This window comes from Balaenoptera acutorostrata, chromosome 15 (assembly GCF_949987535.1).
Source record: "Balaenoptera acutorostrata chromosome 15, mBalAcu1.1, whole genome shotgun sequence".
Taxonomy (NCBI): Eukaryota; Metazoa; Chordata; class Mammalia; order Artiodactyla; family Balaenopteridae; genus Balaenoptera; species Balaenoptera acutorostrata.
The window spans coordinates 68520577-68540307 of record NC_080078.1 but is presented as its reverse complement, the minus strand read 5'-3'; the positions used below and the strand labels follow the sequence as shown (position 1 = coordinate 68540307).

General features: G+C 48.5%; 1 protein-coding gene across 1 annotated transcript in view; it reads right to left on the bottom strand.

The window, feature by feature from the left end:
* The window catches only part of BPI (bactericidal permeability increasing protein), a 32718-nt gene extending 14882 nt beyond the window's left edge, over positions 1-17836 (bottom strand). Inside the window, exons 1-8 of the mRNA XM_057529415.1 lie at positions 17816-17836; positions 15148-15347; positions 12549-12663; positions 11150-11278; positions 9500-9661; positions 7899-7962; positions 2283-2346; positions 483-574 (exon numbers count right to left, since the gene is read on the bottom strand). Of these exons, the coding sequence (XP_057385398.1) occupies positions 483-574; positions 2283-2346; positions 7899-7962; positions 9500-9661; positions 11150-11278; positions 12549-12663; positions 15148-15277 (756 nt within the window). The 5' untranslated portion in view covers positions 15278-15347; positions 17816-17836. The remainder of the gene's footprint in view (positions 1-482; positions 575-2282; positions 2347-7898; positions 7963-9499; positions 9662-11149; positions 11279-12548; positions 12664-15147; positions 15348-17815) is intronic.
* Positions 17837-19731: the final 1895 nt, after the last annotated feature.

The window sequence follows — 19731 nt, the reverse complement described above, 5'->3', positions numbered from 1 at the left end:
TAAGAACAAAGCAATCACAGCCCCTTTTCTTTCATCACATTGAGGGAGACAATCTTGCGACCGTGTGTACTAAGTGCTGCTGAGAAAAATAAAGCAGGATATAGGGGAAGAGGAGGGCGCTATCTTAGCAACAGTGGTCTGGGAGGACCTCTTTAGGGAGAGGATATTTGAGCAAAGACTTGAAGGCGGAAAGGGAGAGCCTCTGTGGATATCTGGGCCAGAGCCTCCTGTTTAGAAGGAGCAGCAAGTGCAAAGGCCCTGGGGAGGGAGCAGTCGTAGTGCATTTCAGGAATAGCTGGAAGGCCAGTGTGACTGGAACCGGGAGAAGATGAGGAGAGTGGACTGGGGAGAGCAGTGAGGATGGATAGGAAAGGGGTGGAGTCATAAGATCTGTCTCCAGGGATGATGGGGAGTCTGGGGGGTGGGAGGAGGTGGTCTGAGGCAAAGGTGTGAGGGTGTATGATTCTTGGTGTAAGTCTTACCTTCAACAGCCCATCCAGGCTATCAGCTGTGGCTTTTGGAGGTGCAACCAGAGAGTAATCGATCCCAGCCACGTTGTCTATTTTGGTTGTCACTAGGGGGAAAGAAGATGGACCATGAACTGGCTCCCCACGGCAGCATCTTTGGGGCCTGGGATGCAGGGGCAGCATCCCCTAAAGTTGAATCAAGACCTGCAGTGCTAATTCCATTCCTACCTCCTCCAGGAAGCCCTCCCTGAGCTCTCCTTAAAAGAAAATGAGCCCACACCCCACATTCACAGATATCATCTCTCTCCCTTCTTCCAACAGCCCAGAGACGTGGCTAAAACACAGAGTCAAGGAGCAGAAAGACCTGGGCTTGAATTGAAATCTATGTGACCTAGGACAAGTCCTTTCATTTCTCTGAGCCACATTTTTTCATTTGTAAAATGGGGTACTACTAGTGACCTTGACGATGCCCTGTACATGGTAGGAACTCAAAAGCCAGAAGGGATCATTATTAGCAGTGATAACATCCCAGGCTGAGCCCAGACTGGCTTCAGGTCTGAACGGTTTCTCTGTTTTCCAGCAGTAATCAATGAGGATTAAATAAATATTGGTTCCTCCTTTAGCCCTTCCTTCCCATGTTAGAGGGGAATAAACCGAGTCTCAGAAAAGGTAGCTAGGGCTTCCCTGGTGGCACAGTGGTTGAGAATCTGCCTGCCAATGCAGGGGACACGGGTTCGAGCCCTGGTCTGGGAAGATCCCACATGCCGCGGAGCAACTGGGCCCGTGAGCCACAACTACTGAGCCTGCGCGTCTGGAGCCTCTGCTCTGCAACAAGAGAGGCCGCGATAGTGAGAGGCCTGCGCACCACAATGAAGAGTGGCCCCCGCTCGCCGCAACTGGAGAAAGCCCTCACACAGAAACGAAGACCCAACACAGCCAAAAATAAACATGATAAATAAATAATAAATAAAAAAAAATTAAAAAAAAAAAGTTAACTAGTCTAAGATGGCAAAGCTGGTGAGTGACAAGGCTGGGACTCAAGCCAAAATCTTTTTCCTGCCTGGTGAGGCCAAACCTTGGACACTGCAACTGCATTGAACACGCCCAGGAGGGGCCCTGCGCCTGGAGGGGCTGAGGCGATGCCTGGGGAAGGGAATGTATCTGAAATGTATCTGAAATGTATGGACATATGCCATGTGCCAGCCAAACCAGGCTCCACAGGGAGGCAGCCCAGGCAGCAGTTTGGGGCACAGGCTTGCGATCCTGTTTCTGCATCTTACTGCCTCTTGACCTCAGGTAAGTCTCGGCTCCTTTCTGAGCCTCCGTTTCCTGGTGGTAAAATTGGGACAAAACAGTGATGTCAGTGGGGTGTTAGGAGGCCGAGAGGAAACCGTTCTGCTGGGTACATGACACATGGTGAGCACTTGGCCATACAGGTCCTCCCCCACCTACTGCAGCCCTTCACCGTTTACCAAGCATTTGGGGAAAGAGAAGATTGTCCCCATTTTAAAGATATGGGAACTGAGGCCCTGAGAGGGGAAGCGATCAGCCTCAGATCTCAGGCCAGCTATGTATCTCTGGCTCCAGAGAGCTGCAGGTATTTGTTGTTTGGCCCCTGCAGAGCTGCTTTTCCATTAAACTTCTGGACCTGCCACAAGGACCTGGCCCAATAGGGGGTCTGATGCCAATTGCCATTTGAAAATAATCGTGCTACCCATTCCCACCCAAGCCCAGGCCTGCCTAGGAAAATTGCTGGCTCCATCACACTCTCCCTGTGTCCCTCACCCCCTCCCCCTTCTACCCCAGCCTCCTTACCTGGCAGTGTCTGGAAATAGGGTTGCAGCTTGGAGGATACGGCACTGGTCACTACCTCGCAGATCTGGGGAGAACAAAAGAACTGATCAGCAAAGCTTTCCTATAGTGGAAAACGTCCTCTGAGAATAATTATCCGGACATGTTTCGCTCTTCTTGAATGTTTCCTTGAAAATCATGTAACTACTCAAGTTTCCCTTTTCTCTTTGGCCACCAGGAAGCTCAGAGTTCAACATGTAACTTTATATGACTGTATGACTGGCATGTCTGCATTTTATTTCCTACTCTGGCATGGAGCTTTCCTGATGGGTATTTATGTTTTCTATTTTTTAATGTGAGATTTTGTTTGTTTGTTTGTTTTTGTTTGCACTCAGACCCTTTGTGGAATGAGGTGGTGAAAAAACGAACAGGAGGTGGTCAGATGTCAGCCTTCCCCTGTGTGTGCTTCTAGGAGCAAGGGGCAGGCCCTCTGCTCAAGCCTGGGTGGGCACCCTCATCTTTGCCTTGTGTGGCCAGAGAAGACTTCCCAGCCGTCCCCCTCCCATAACTCATAGGGGAACAAGCACTGGTCTGAGAAGCCCTGGATCACATGCTGATTTTGTCACTGAGGAAGTTACTCCATTTCTATGAGAAAAGACACCCTTATTTTCTCATCTGTAAAATGGAGCGCTGTGGGTTATATTTTCCATTCCATTTGCTCTTTTGGAATGTGACCCTGTCACACCCATTGAGAGGTGGAGTCTGTGAACTCTCCCCTACAGTCTGGGCGGGTGGGGTGGCTACTTGCTTCTAACCAATAGAACACAGTGGAAGTGACATTGTGTAACTTCCCAGGTGAGGTCATAAAAGGCTGTGCAGCTTCCACTTTGGTCTCTTGAGATGCTCCCTCTGGAACCCATTGATGAACTGTGCAAAGCCCCAGCCCCATGGAGGGGACACGGGTAGATGCTCCAGTCAACAGCCCCGGCTGAGCCGAGCATCACGTCTTCCCAGCCCAGGCACCACGGACATGAGAGGAGATCCCGCTGGACGACTCTAGCCCCAAGCTTTGGAGTTTTCCCAGATGAGCCATAGACATCATGGAGCAGAGACAAGCTACGCGGGTCCCACTGTGCCTGTTGATTTCCTGATCCACAGAATCTGTGAATATTATCAAATGGTTGTTGCTGGATGACACTGTATTTGGGGCTATTTGTTTTGAAGCAATAGCTGGAATAGAGGATTAAAATCACAGGCTTCCTTAATTTGACCCATTGGGGCTGATGGGGTAGGTGGTGCAGTAGGTGGTGGTGGTCAGATAAGCCCTGCCTTCACGATGTTGCTCTCCCCACGTCCTGAATGACCTCATTCATCCAACGGAGTCTCTCCTTGCCTTTCTTGACTGTTGGGCGGCCCCTGGCATGGTGTGCCACTCCCTCTGACTGAGGACCCTCCCTGCTCTCCACCTGGCCCTCTACTTCCTCTTCCTCGGACACCCTGTGAGCTCCTCTTCCCTCGTGAAGATGTTGATCTCCTGGGGCTCCCCGCTCCTTCCACCCACGAGCCCCTCTGGAGCCTGCCATACATGCCCATGGCCCCTGTGGGACATTGTTGGTCCACCGCGGGGGTCCCCTGGGCTTGGTGTGACAGCTCCCTACACACCCAGCAACTCTCCCTGCCTGAGGACTTTAATACCTGGACCTCGCTCCCAAGTGCCAAGGAGTGACAGCAGCCAGAAAGAGGGGTGAGAGCTGGTGGATAAATACCCAGCTTTCCCCACCCCTTTGGGACAGTTCTGAGATGTGTGCCCCGAAGTCCTGCAGGACTGGGCCCTAGCTGTCCAGAGCAGTAGCTCATTCAATAATGTTCCTGTCCCCAGCTCCCTTCCCCACCCCTCGCCCGGGATCCCCGCCCAGTAAACCACTCGCACCTGAATCTTTGTCTCAGCCATGCCTGGGGGCGTGGGGGCACCCTGCTTGGGTGCCCCGCTCCATGTTCCCAACCTGCGGCCAGCACCCAGACCTTGGTTTGCAGCCAGACATCTCCCCTGAGCTCCAGCCTGAGGGTCCAGCTGCCTCCTGGACCAAGTCCCTGGATGTCCCACAGGCCCCCAAGGCCAGCACATCTCAACCAAACCTGTCAGGTTCCCACTCCTCCGCAGTGCTGGTCCCCCATCTGCCCAGAGGGCAGATAGGGCACCTCCACACTTCCCTCCTGCCTTCCCCACTGTCAATCAAGTTATTTTATCTGGGGGGTGGGAGGGAGGAAGGAGAGGAAGGAAGGAGGGAGAAATTTTGGTTTTCCTGGAGTGTGTTTCTATCACATAAAACTCTGGTTGTCCCAAGGAGACTAAGAATGTCACTCTCGGAGAAACCCGTGCTTCTGCTCCAAGTGGCCCAAAGGTGAGAGCGGGCAGCACATCTGGCAGCGAGGGGCCAGCTGGACACCTGGGCTGCCTGCCCTCCGCTACTGCCCTCCAATGCCACTTACTAATTAGGGCCACCAGGGGGCTCCAAATCACAGCAAATCACACGGCAGCCTGGCGCCTGCCTGTCTGCTGCCACCCTCCTCCGCCCCCACCCCCATCCACAGCCTATATAGACCCTTCCTTCCCTCAGACCCCCACTCTTCTCTCTGTATTACTGGGGAGTAGACTCCCAAACTCACTCCTCGCCATTTCCAGGCCTTCCTAACATCATGGACACCCTGATACTTCATTTATTCATTCATTCATCCATCCATCCATCCATCCATCCATCCATCCATTCAGGCCCATACTCTCTTCTAAACAATATCTTGGACTGATTAAGAGCTTCACCTCTGAGGTGGGGCGGCCTGGGTTTGAAGCCCAGCACTATCACTTCCTCTATCTGTGTCTCAGAGTTATTATTGTTCCGCTTGGCTGCTCTCAAGGGATCACTCTTAAGGCGTTAACAAGAAATAATCTGTTTTAATAGTCCTTTATGTTAAATACATGCTAACACTCCCCGCATACTATTACTTAATTACAAAGACGGTAGAGTTATGGTTGAGCCAGGCTGGTGGGGAGCCTTCACTATTTTAGTAATCCTTACAACGGCTTGGTGAAGAAGGTATCAATGTCCCCATTTTACAGATGGTGAAACTGAGGTTTGGAAAAGTCAAGTGATTTTCTCAACATCACACAGCTAAGCCCTGGAGCCACAATCAAAACCCAGAGACTCTGACTCTAAAACCTGTTTTATAATCTCCTCTGTTATGCATTTTGACCACCAGGCATGGATTTTTTTTTTTTTAACTTTTGACAGAGTGCCTTCAGATAGATGATCTCATTTGATCGATGTCTCCCTACCCATGTTGTCAGTGCCTTTCACTGGGAGACCAAGGTCTCCCACCTGGAAGGCTGCACAAGCCTCCTCAGTGTCCCCGAGACTCCTGCCCCTGCTCTTGGTCCCTCCAGCCATTCTCACGGCAGCCAGAGAAATTGTTCTAAAGCACAGATCTTGCCAGGCCACCCCTTTGCCTAAAACCTTCAATGGCTCCCCATTGCCCTTTGAGAAAACTCAAGCTCACTTGTCTTGGGAGACAGGCTCAGGGGTTTCCTGGAGACTGATAGTTTATTAATGGAAAACTAGCCCAAGGAGTGGCCCCTTTTCTCAGCTGAAGAGGTTGGCTTGTGTGGGGAGGGGGTTAGGGTGAAGGTAGGGTTGGGAAGCTCTGGTCCGTGTCTGTCTTTCGTACCAGTTCCCCCCTCCAGCCTCAGGACATAGTTTGACCACACTCTAGTCTAGCAGCTTCATCAGCTGCACGTTTTCTGGGTGGGTATCACCACCAAGGGGGTTCGGTGGGGGGGATGGGGAAGGAGGCTGGAGGGCTATGAGAAGAGGCGCTCAGTGCGAGAGAACGGTAGTTTCTCTGCAGGGAAGAATGATGGGGGAAGAGAAGAGCAGAGGTGGTCCAAGCACGGGGGAGTTTGCTGTGGGTGTATCACATGACCCTTTCTTAGTTTCTCACTGGATCCCCAGGAAAATTGACATGACTGATTTTTAGAGCTGGACATGTGCTTTCCAAGGGCTGTGGGGGACTGCTGAAGAGGTCTGGGTGAGAGCAGAGATAAACCCAAGCACATATGGTCACCTTATCTTTGACGAAGGAGGCAAGAATATACGATAGAGAAAAGACAGCCTCTTCAATAAGTGGTGCTGGGAATACTGGACAGCTACATGTAAAAGAATGAAATTAGAACACTTCCTAACACCATACACAAAAATAAACTCAAAATGGTTTAAAGACTAAATGTAAGGCCAGACACTATAAAACTTTTAGAGGAAAACACAGGCAGGACACTCTATGACATAAATCACAGAAAGATCCTTTTTGACCCACCTCCTAGAGTAATGGAAATAAAATAAAAAAGAAACAAGTGGGACCTAAGGAAACTTAAAAGCTTTTGCACAGCAAAGGAAACCATAAACAAGATGAAAAGACAGCCCTCAGAATGGGAGAAAATATTTGCAAATGAAGCAACTGACAAAGGATTAATCTCCAATATATACAAGCAGCTCATGTAGCTCAGTATCAAAAAAACAAACAACCCAATCCAAAAATGGGTGGAAGACCTAAATAGACATTTCTCCAAAGTAGACATACAGATTGCCAACGAACACATGAAAAGATGCTTAACATCACTAATCATTAGAGAAATGCAAATCAAAACCACAATGAGGTATCACCTCACACCGATCAGAATGGCCATCATCAAAAAATCTAGAAACAACAAATGCTGGAGAGGGTGTGGAGAAAAGGAACCCTCCTGCACTGCTGGTAGAAATGTAAATTGATACAGCCATTATGGAGAACAGTATGGAGGTTCCTTAAAAAACTAAAAATATAATTACCATACGACCTAGCAATCCCACTACTGGGCATATACCCTGAGAAAACCATAATTCAAAAAGATAAATGTACCACACTGTTCATTGCAGCACTATTTACAATAGCCAGGACATAGAAGCAACCTAAATGTCCATCGACAGATGAATGGATAAAGATGTGGCACATATATACAAGGGAACTCAGCCATAAAAAGGAACGAAATTGAGTTATTTGTAGTGAGGTGGATGGACCTAGAGTCTGTCATACAGAGTGAAGTAAGTCAGAAGGAGAAAAACAAATAACACACATATGTGGAATCTAAAAAAATGGTGCTGATGAACCTAGTTGCAGGGCAGGAATAAAGACGCAGACGTAGAGAACGGACTTGAGGACACAGGGGGCGAAGGGGAAGCTCTGACGAAGTGCGAGAGTAGCAGTGACATATATACACTACCAAATGTAAAATGAATGGCTGGTGGGAAGCTACTTCATAGCACAGGGAGATCAGCTCGGTGCTTTGTGATGACCTAGAGGGGTGGGATAGGGAGGCTGGAAGGGAGGCTCAAGAGGGAGGGGATATGGGGATATATGTATACATACAGCTGATTCACTTTGTTGTACAGCAGAAACTAACACAACACTGTAAAGCAATTATACTCCAATAAAGATATATATTAAAAAAAGAGGTCTGGGTGAGAGCAGAAGTGTCCAGCAATGCGTGAGGTATGTGGACACAGAAGGCCCCACCCGCTCTGACAGGAGGTGAGACTCTTGAGCCCCTCATACCTTGCGGTTCATGCTGTTACGGAGCGAAGACTCGATTTTTTTGTGGAAGAGTTGGATCAGCCACCTGGAGATTGACACGTGGGGACATGCATGAGGCTTCCCAGGTGTCCCTGGGATGCATTCCGAAGGCTGCCTCATCTGGGAAGCCTTCCTCCCTTTTCCAAATAAACCTAAACTCCCTCATCCCTGGGCTCCAACTCTGTACACCCCCATCAGACACTTCTTCCCCTGTGTGCAGTGACCTGTTTCTGAGGTTATTTCTTCAATAGGTGCACGGCTGGACCCCCATCCCATCTCAGCCTCATTCCTCACCACTCCCTCTCTCTGTACTCCAGCCACACTGCTTTGCCGTATCCTCCTGTGTCCTGTGCTTCCTCTCACCATAGGGCCTTTGCACATGCTGTTCGCTCTGCTTAAAACACCCATTGTCCCCAAGTTAATTAACTCCTACTTATTCTTTTCATCTCAACTGAAATGTTATTTCATCAAAGAAAATGAAATGGCCAGCCCCCAGACTAGGTCGGATCCTCCAGTTCTATGTGTTCATCGCACTTTGTACCTCTTTTTCTCAGTTCTTATAGCCTTTTGTAATTCTTTGGGAGCCATTCATTAATGCAATGATTTGATTAATGTTTGTCTTCCCCACAGGCTGGAAGCTTCAAAAGAGCGGGGACTGTGTAGCTAAGACTCTGGGGCCAGCAAGTCCTGGGCTGAATCCCAATCCTTTCTCAATACTCACTAGGTATGAAAACTCAGGTTATATCCTATTCTTTCTGTGCCTTGATCTTCTCCTCTGAATATGGGGTAATAATTGACTAACTGCACAGAGTCATTGTGTGGATTGAATGAGACAAGGAACATGCGTGAAACAGTGCCAGGCATGCAGTAAGCCTCCAATCGCTGTTAGCAAGGCCAAAATTTTTAGTGACCACTGCTATTTCCTGAGTACAATGCACAAGCCTGGTGCATAGCAGATTCTTAGTCGATATTCGTTGGATGGATGGAGAGATGAATGCTTGAAGGCTTGTGGTAAGGATTGTATAACTTGGTGCACTTAAAGTGTTTAGTGCACAGCCTGGAGCATAATAAGTGCTCAGTAAAGTTTGCTGAATGAATATTGAATGAGCAAGTGACTCTTCAAGGCAGGGATGTTGTGTGTTCCATCTGTAGACCCCTGTCCCCTTACACCTGAGGCCTGGCATAGAAGTGGCATTTGGGATGTGTTTTCTGAATACAAGAATAATTAGGACAGGGACTGCCCTGGTTGGCACAGTGGTTAAGAATCCACCTGCCAATACAGGGGACACGGGTTTGAGCCCTGGTCCGGGAAGATCTCACATGCCGCGGAGCAAGTAAGCCCGTGCGCCACAACTACTGAAGCCCGTGCGCCTAGAGCCCGTGCTCTGCAACAAGGGAAGCCACCGCAATGAGAAGCCCGCGCACCGCAGCTGAGTAGCCCCCGCTCGCTGCAACTAGAGAAAGCCCATGCGCAGCAACGAAGACCCAACGCAGCCAAAAATAAATAAATAAATTTATAAAAAAAAAAGAATAACTAGGACAATCCTGTCCCTCCTCCCATCTACAGCCCCAGGAGATCATACCCCAGGCTGCTGCGCGAGATGCGTACACGGACACTGTTGATGTGGCTTCTGCAGCTGGAGCAGGCGACGGTGGCGTGGCCCGAGGTGGGGTCATAACCCAGCTTGAGAGCAGCCAAAATGGAGATGCCCTCCACACTCAGGTCAAACTTGCCGCTGACTTTGCTGAAGGGAAACAGAAAGAAAAGACTTGGAGCAAGCATTTTCTTCTCGCTGCCATTCAGACTTCACACCAATGCTGGAAGGCAGGGTTTGCTATTATCTCCACTCTGGGTGAGGAGATGGGAGTTCAGAGAGGGAAGGCAGCTTGCCCAAGGTCACACAGCAGCTGAGTGAAAGAGCCAGGATTCCAACCTGAAGTTTGAACCCATGTCTGCCTGGCAGAACCCTGCTCTTACCCACTGCCTCAGCCTCTGCCTGTGTGCTGTGTGGCACTGAGAGTGTTTCTCAACCTCTCTGAGCTTCAGTTTCCTTACCCAGACCCTGGACCAGCAGTGGGACACCAACTTTGCCACTAGAAAGCTGAGTTTGGGGGACCAATGACTTTAGTAAATGCCCTCATTCATTAAATGGGGTTAATAACTCCTCCCTCAGGGATGAAATGAGTTTGGGATAAGACAGTGGGTGTGAATGTAGTTTGTCAACTCTTCTATAATGTGAGGAAGTACTGTTATTATTTTGTGTGTGTGTGTGATCAGTAAGTGAAATGATAGATGTGAAAGAGCCCAAGTGAAGAATTAAGCAGTTCTTGTTGTGGGGAATGGACAGACCCAGCAGTCCTTGTAACGGAAGGCAGACTCACGCCCCTCTCCTCACCAAAGTGTCTGTTTTCTCCCTGGATTCACCACAGAGGAGAAGTTGATAAACTGACAGGTCAGTCGAGCCACTGTCACTGCTGCACAGAGTCACTGCAGTGAGAGCCCAATATTTAGATTCAGAGCTGTAGTTTGGATGATCTGCCCCAATTTTCACCCCTCCCTGCATCCATACCCTAACCATTGCCTATCTTGGGGGGATATGTGTGTATTTCCATGTTCTTGACCTTGGACTTGACCACATGACTTGCTTTGGCCAATGGCATATGAATAGAAGTGACCATGGGCCAGTTCAGTCCCCCCCAGGCCTTAAGGGGACCTGCATGTTTCTGGTTGCCCTTTTTGCACCTCCACCATCACTAAGAATATGCTCTGGGTAGCCCACTGGTCCAGGGAGGAGGAGGAGATACATGTATAGCAGGGCTACCTCAGCTGAGGTCAACCTACATCAGGGAACCCCAGCCAACACATAGATATGTAAGTGATGATATATGACTTGTTTTAGGTCACTGAGTTTCGGTCACTGATGGTTTGTTACAGAGCGATAGCTAACTGATAAAGGGGTAAACTAAAGGTCCCACTTAGCCTTCCATCCTAAGCCACATGCACCAACTCAGCCTTGCCCATGCCCTGCATTGAGATGTGGGAAAATTCTCAGCTATTAACCAAGGGTTATGTTGAAAATTCTTCTGTGAAAAGTTCCCCCAGGAACTCTGAGGGGGCAAATGGTAATGGACCAGGCAAAAATTGGGCATTCGTGAGACCTTGGCTCTCATCTCCTCCAAATATCACCAAGAGCTCACCCACACACTCAACAACACTGAGCTTGGAAACGCACATGAAACTCTTTCGTGCCTTCCATTTTCCACTCATCTTGATACTGGCATCTTTGATGGAGAGATCAAGGCCTTGATTGGGCAACGGTCTTATCTGGGAATTGGGAAGCTTGAATCCATGAATAACCAAGCTGCAAAGAAGAAATGATCAGTTAGTCTCTAAGTGTCCCCACAAGGACTCAGTCAATGGTCAGTACAGACTCATTCCCCTCCATCCTGGCCCTTTACCCCAGTTATTCCAAAAGAACCCAGAAGTTATGAGAGCAGCCTGGGGAACTCTGTGACTAGGCTTTGAAGTCAGACAAATCTGCATTTGAACCCTGCTCTTCAGTTTACTATTGTGTGACTCTGGGCACATCACTTGATCATCCTGCACCTCAGTTTCCTCATGTTGTAAAATGAGCACAGTAACCTCTGTCTTGCAGGGTGCGTGATTATCAGTGAAGATAACAAATGTTATCCCAGCGACTACAAGTTCTGTAAAGGGTGGAATGTGTCTGCCCTTTTTTCACTATTGTAGCGTAGCCTGATGAGTCAGACACATAGTAGGTACTCAAAAATATTTGTTGAATGAGTGAATGCATAAAATTCTTTAGAGGACATTTATGGATTTTTCTCCCCAGCACCCGCAACCCTCTCTTGTGATAACAGAACTGCCATTTTACTTTGGAGGAACCCTTCCCCACATCTAGTCCTTGTTGCTCCAAAGAAGGTTGACTTCACCGCCATCTTCAGGGGGTGGAGCTTGAGACTTCAGCACAAGCTCATTCGTGTCTTCTATCCCCCTGACCACAGTGATTGGTCCAGGAGTGTGTACATAACCTAAGACGGACCAATCAGAGTGAATCTTAGGAGTTTTGCTTGAGCTGTAAGGAGAAGGTGCCCTCCTCCCACAGGGCTGGGAGTGCTGCGAAGATGCTGGTGGCTGCTTCGCGGGGAGGCCCTACCCAAGAATTAGCCCTCCCGAGGGACGCGGTGCTGAGAGGTGGCAGGAGAGAAACAGGGTCCAGTGACATTTGAGCCTTCCTCAAGCTGAACCTGAAGCCAGACAATTCCAGGGACTTGTGAGCCAATACCTTCTGGTTTAGGCCATTTTGGATTAGGTTTTCTGTCCTTGAAACCTCACCCCCACCCCTAATCCTAATTAACATGTGAGCTTGGCACAGAGTTTGGGGGTTCGTGACATCCCCGCAGGAGTCATGGTGAGTGCCTGAAAGACCGTTTGTGTGGTTTCCTCCACATGCAGCTTGGGGGATTGGCTCCCCCCAAGATGGTGTAAACATTAGCTTTGGGATCCTAATGTCTCTGAGTTTAGGAGCCCGTGGCTCTGTGAGTCTAGGTCTTGGTGGCCCCAACACACTACAGGCCTGCACACTGAGGACTGAGCTTGACAGACCTTACCTGTAGAAGCTGTACTTCCCTTTCCCAAGGTGCTTCACCTTAAAGCTTCCGGAGAGAGTGGGAATTGTGATCTTCTCCAACTCCTTCTGCAGAGTAGCCACTCCCTGCTGGCAGGCTGAGGGGAAAGAGCGGGGTCAGTGGTCAGAGGTGTGCAGCCAGTTCATGGCAGGGACGTTGGGATTGGAAAGATCTAAAGCAGGGCTCAAGCTAAGGTTTTTGTCAAGGGCCCCAGAGCAAATATTTTCTGCTTCGTGGGTCTTACTGTCTCTGTCACAACCACTCAGCTTTGCTTTTATTGCACAAAAGCAGCCGTAGACAATACGTCAATGAGTAGGTATGGTTGTGTTCCAATAAAACTTTATTGATGGACACTGAAATTTGAATTTCATATCATTTTCACATGGTGTGAGATAGGATTCTTCTTTTGATTTTTTCCAGCTGTAAAAGCCATGCTTAGTTCCTGGGCCATGCAAAAACATGTGTTGGTCCAGATTTGGCCTATAGGCTGTCATTTGCCAACCCCTAGTTTAAAATATCACCCCCTCCAAATACCCAGTCATGCATCCTGCGGGTGTTATTGAACTTCTGCTCTGTACTCTGCCCTCACAGATACTCTCTCCCTCTGGCTTTCGGACTCTCTCGCCACAGGACCTTTGCATGTACCATTCCTGTTGCCTAGGAAACCCTTTCCTCTCATCTTCACCTGGTCGTTCTAGTCATCACTTCCTCTAGGAACTTTCTCTGACTCATCAGATGAGAGCGATCCCCCTTGTTATCATTCTCATGATGCTGTGGGCATCTCTTTTGGAGCTCCCATTACCGTTTGTAATTATGCATTTATTCATGTGATTTTTAAATTACTATCTCTCTTCCCTACTAGATGTAAGCCCCCCAAGGTCAGTGGTAGATGTCACGGATGTCCTCTATCTTTACCACAGTGACTGGAACTTAATACCTGTTGGAGGAATAAATGAATGAATGTTCCAGGGTCAGGAATTCTGCCATCAGTTATTACGTGGTTAACAGCATCGAAAAACCAGTTAAAAGGCAAACACGTTAAATGAGAAGAGAAGTAGTAGGATGAGGGATCCCAGGAGCCAGTTAGGAAGTAGTAAGAATAATAATAGCAATAATAATAATAACAGTTATCAAGCTCTTACTCTGTTCCAGGCACAGTTCTGGGCTCTATACACGTATTAAGTTACTGAATCTGAACAATCCTGGGTAGTAGGTCCTGTTACAACTCCCAGTTCACAGATGAGGAAGCTGAGACTCAGAAGGGTGACCACACAGCTGGCAGGTGATGGAGGCAGGGTTTGAATCCAGGCCTTCTGGTCCCAGAGCCTGTGCCTTGGGATAGGCCTTCTGGGGGTTCAAAAGTAAACAATGCATAGATTGTCACTGCCCGGAGGGAAAAGAAAATGTGGGATGGCCACGATCTGTGGGTCTGCAGCGGCCAGGTCTTGAAGGGTCTCTAATGCCAAGCCCAAGACATCCACTGAGGGCACTAGGGAACCACTGAACAGTGTAAGTAAAGAGGGGGAATGAGCAGCTTTGCTGTATTTCACAACTCTCACATGGGGTGTGAGTAGAAGGGAGAACCGAGGCTGCTGTGACAGAACATGAAGACTTCCGGGCTTAAAGGCCGAGCCCAAGCCTCTGCTCTCTGGAAGACTTCAGGACCACCCCAGCTCTGGGTATAGAGCAGGGACATAATCCTTTCTCTTAGCTCATGGGGAACCTTCCGTCTGCACCCCTGGGATTCAGAGGTGTCCTGCCTGGGCTGGGGTAGGAATTCAGGGGTGGGATACCAGGTCCCTTTGGTCCTGTCCTGATTCCCCAGGGGTCCACCACGGCTGTGGTTCTGCCTTCTGGGTCTGATTTCTCTGGCACTGGCTGTCCCCCACTGTTCTGCAGTTCATCTCTCTGCCACTGAGAGGCAGCATTGAGCAGCCCCACCCTGGTACATCTGACAAGACCAGAGCTCAGATCCAGGCTGCCCTCTTCCCAGTCCCTCCTCCAAGTTTGTCTGCTCATCTGTAAAGGTCGCTAGTAACAGTACATCCTTTTAGCACAGTGCCTGGCACCGATCTGAGCAGGTCAGGGGGCTGCTTCATGCCAGTCTCTCCTCTGTCTGGGCCTGGATGCGTGGCCTGGGGGACCCTCTCTGGGTCACCCAGATGGCTAGTGTGCACAATATGGCTGCCAAGCCCCTGCCCTGGGGGAGGGCCTCCCCGCACTGAAGACTGAGCCAGGGACCTTGAGACAAAAATCAGGGCTGAGAACCAGCTTGGAAGGAAGTGAAAGGCCTAGAAGCCCGAGTTGGGTATCGCGTAGAGGGAGGGGACCGTGAGGGACCTGAGCACTGGACTCGGGGTCCTCCAGGCCAGGGCTCCAACCCCAGCGCTGCCGCTTCCCAGCCCTGTGACCTTGGGCAGCTCACCTTACCTCAGCTTCTTCATATTAACACAGGGGTAAGAGGGCCTCCTTGGAGGAGCTGTGAGCAGGCCATACACTGGATTTAAAGGGCTGCACACAGCAGGTGCTCAATCAGTGCTCCTCAGAGGTTGGAGGGGAGAAAAGGAAGGCATCCAATTACCGTAGTCCAGGCCCTTCTGGGTGATCCTGGCCACGACGCCGGGGTTGGTGGTCGCTGTCACAGCTGTGCCCAGGGCGGCCAGCATCACCAGGGTCGCCCACCTCCACGTGTCATCAGGGCCCCTGGCCATGTCTTCGTCCTGCAGAGCTGCCAAAACCTCGAGGCCTTGGAGGGGAACCCGGGACCTATAAATGAGGCAGCTGGGGAAGCACAAGTCAGTGGAATGTAGAAAAGAGGAAGGAACACGAGCAGGGGCGGGAGAGGGGGTGGACGGCCGCCTGCCTGCGGTCCCCCAACATGGTCGGGGCCACAGCCCCAGGGCAGCCAGCAGCGGAGCCCGGAAGCCCTGTGTCTGTGTGTGCGGTGTGGCATGCTGTGTGTGTATGTATGTGTGGTGTGTGTGTGGTGTGTGTAGGTTGAGACTTCTGGCTCTGGGCATCATTCTCCTCTCTAAGCACCCCTTCTCCCTCCCTGAACCCTCACCCCAATCCCTTTATCTAAGGACTTCCTGGAAGCTGGGTGGTAGGTACATCAGTGTTCATTATATTTTTCTTTTCTTTTTTTTTAATGCTTTATTGAGGTATAGTTGACAAAATTGTATACAGTTGGCCCTTGAACAACACAAGTTTGAACTGCGCAGGTGCACTTATGTGGGGATTTTCTTCAATAAATACATAACTACAGTACTACACCATCCGTGGTTGGTTGAATCCACAGATGTGGAACCTCGGATATGGTGGAACCGTGTATATGGAGGGCCGACTCTAAGTTATACGTGGATTTTCAGCTGCTGTCGGGGGGGGTCAGTGCCCCAACCTCTGCATTGTTCAAGGGTCTAGTGTACATTTAAAGGGTACAAGGTGATAATTCGATAAATGTGTGTATTGTCAAGTGACTGTCACAACCACGCTAGTTAACTCATCCATCACCTCACGTAGTTATCATTCTGTGTGTGTAGTGAGAAGGTTGAAGATTTACTCTCCTAGCAAATCCCAAGTGTACAATAGAGTACTCTTAGCTATAGTCACCATGCTGTGCATTAGATCCCCAGAACTCATTCATTTTATAACTGAAAATTATATTTGTCTTTCTACTTTTGATTTCCTTGATGTTTTCCATAGTAAAACATTTAAGGAAACAGAACCTTTAGCATTTTCTTGTCCTGAGAGGCAAAAATGGTAATAATTAAATGCTTGAATTTTGGAGTCTGGTATCTTAACTGTGGTTTTAAATCTCAACTCTGCCACTCTGTGTGGTGGTTTGACCTTGGTCAAGCCCCTTAACCTCTCTGAACCTCAATTTCCTCTCTGTAAAGTGGGGATAAACAGAATACCCTCCTTCCCTGGGTTTTTGTGAAGACATAAAGGGCTTTAAACCACGTAAAGCACCTAGCACAACACCCCTGCATGATAAGCCCACAAATGGTAGCTATTAATGTCACTCTGGCTTTAAAAGTAATCCATGTTCATTGACCAAAACTTGAGAAAGAACCAAAAAAATAAAAATTACCTGCAATCCCTAATTCCAGAGAGGACAAGCAGAAGTGTATTTTAGAGTATTTCTCTCCCCTCTCCCCCCCTTTTGGTAAGCGTAGTAGAGTGTGTTTTTCAACAAAGAAATACAGAATCACACTGGTCAGTTCTGTGAAGTTCCCTTTTTTCAATGAACAGTACGTAGGGTTCTGTCTCCTTCTACCTGCACTGCACGGTATTTCATTGCTTCCTCATCCTACAGTTTTCTTCACCAAGCTTTTGTTTTTATTCCTTTTTACCCCTTCCTTTGACAGACGTGGAACCTGAGGGTTCGAGAGGGGAAGTGTTCTTCCCACAGTCACGCAGCTAGCTGCTAGCAGAGCTGGGATTCAAACGCAGATGCATCCCACACCATCCTAAGTCCTTCAGTGTCTTGGGGGTTAAGGGGGGCAGTGACCAGCACACACTCCCCATCTCCACACCAGCTTTCCAGAAGGATCTCTGTCTGCTCGGCCCCTGCCCCTCCCTTTGCAGCAGCCTCAGGCCCAGTGTGGGCGGGAATCCCGCTGGGCAGCCGCACCATCTCCATGGTGATTAGAGGAGGGGCGGGGCTGCAGAGGGGGAGGATGGCTTCTCTTCCGCTGAGTCCTCATCAGCCCCCTGGCGCCCTGTCTCCCCGACTCTGATTTCATGAAAGCTTAATGAAGCCCATTGAGCCAGGAGGACATGAGACCTCCTGAGTTTTTTTTGGTTTTTTTTTTTCTTTCTTCTCTTCCTCTGTATCTAAAAGGGTCTCCCTTCCTGCCCCAACCTGCCATAACAAGAATCCTTCTGGCTTGCTTAAGAATGAAAACAGTGACCATGAACAGAGCATCTACTATGTGGCAGACACTTTACATATATTGTCTCCAAGCCTAAAAACAACCTGTGAGGGTGGGATATTATTCTCCATTTTGGAGTTGAGGAAACTGAGTCACAGAGGGATTATGTCCCTATCAAGGTCACACTGCCTTTCATGGAGAGAAGAATTCTCCCCTCTACCTTTCCAAGAGGACTTGTCACCCTGCGTCCTCACCCTAGCTCTACCTTCCTGGGCCCCCAGACTCACATGTCTGTATCTGTACAAGGAAGATAGACGCCAAAACACATAGATCCATGACTTGTCAGAAAATTAGATTTTTGAAGAGTTACCTTACACAGTTTTGAACACCTGCAGCTCTAACTGCCCCAAATTCCTGAGTCCCCTGGGTCCAGGCAGATGTTGCATCTGTGAGGGTGTCAGACAGGAAAGAAGGATTAAGAGGAAACTCACATGACGATGACTTACACTGCCACTACATCAGAATCTTAAAACCAACAGGCAAGTTTTTGAAGCAGGCAGCCCCACTGGCTTCCCTCTGATGCTCGTGTTCAGTCAAATCCAGATGAGTCCATCAGCGACCCTCTGGCCTCCTTTTCAGCTCTGCCACTGGCCATTGAGGTGTCCTACTGCTTCAGGCCTGACTCTCTACGCAGTATGAGTGACAATGTCTTCAACCCAAGGAATAGAAATCCCCAGCTCGCTTTGGCTTCAACAATAAACACATATAATATCTCAGAGACCAAGTCCAGAGAGAGGGCAGGTTTGAGGTTCTGATTAATTCAACAGCTAACAGGACTTCCCAGAGGTCCAGTGGTTAAGACTCTGTGCTTCCACTGAAGGGGGTGTGGGTTTGATCCCTGGTTGGGGAACTAAGATCCCACATGCCGTGCAGCCAAAAAAAACAAAAACAAACAAATTTGCAATAAAAATGGGAATTAAAAAAAAAAATTCAACAGCTAACAGACATGTACCATATCTCCACACCTGTCTGCTCTGCCAACCTAGTGTCTCAGATTTACCCTCACACTGGCTTCTTTCATGGTTGTGTGAAATCAAATTCACATTTAATGGCAAGACAAGAAAATTTAAACGTAAAAAATTTTCTCTGCCCTTTGGCCTCCTCTCTCCCCTCCACTGTGCATTGTGCATCTGCGTTAGGCATTGACCAAAACTTCCCCGTTGGCAGAAATACCTGCTCAGCCCTAAAGAGTAACATTCTCCTAGCATCACCAAGACAACTCCTTAAACATAACATTCCTTCTTGATCTTGTAAGGGGATCACATGGCCCATCACCTTGTACTTGCATATCTGGATTGTGTAAAATGTCAATAATACGTCATCTAATGTACAGCCCTCTGTCTCAAAAAACTTATGTAACTGTGTTTTGACTTCTGATGGGTGGAACAGTTCTCAGAGCTTTCTGAGATGCTGTTCCTGGGCTTTTTTTGTTTTTGTTTTTTCATTTTGTTTTGTTTTGTTTTAGATTGAAACAATACAAGCTTTATTCAGTGGCCAGAGAATGAAGAAGCAGGAACTAAGTTCACAGATTAACTTCTCCGGTTCCTGGGTTATAATCCTCAATTTGGCGTGAATAAAATGTTTCATTTCTTTCTTAGATCTACTGATTAATTTTTCATTGACAGTTGCAAGATGGTTGCAGCAGCTCCAGCCATTGCATCTAAACAGGCTTCTTCCAATGTCTCCTCCTCCTTTTCCTCCTCTTCTTCTTCTTCCTCCTCTTTTTTGGTCTTTTTATCATTATTGTAAAATACTTCAAACATATAGATAAGAATAGACTACCCAGGTTTATAAAATCTTAACATTATGCCATATTTACTTCTTATAGTTTCTTTTAGTTCTATGAATTGTAATGCATGTATAGCTATGTGTATGTAACCAGGATCACAATAAGAATACAGAAAAATTCGGTCATCCACTCAAATTCTCTCCTGCTATACCAACTCAGCATGGCTTAAATCATAGGAAAATATATTACCTCAGCAGGAGTTTAGAGGTGGGATGGGTCAAGAGTGGTTAATTCGGGGGCTGGTTCTGTCTACCTTTCTAATCCGTGCTCCTTAGGATGTTGAGTTTTTCCAGAGGAAAGTCCATTGGGCTTGGAGCCCTGGGTTCATAGTTCCAGCCAGGCTACCTGCTCTGGTCAAGTTATTTGATGCTTCTGAAATTTGGGTTCCTCATTTAAATATGGGGAAACAATGCCCATCATGGGGGTTGTTCTGAGGATTAAG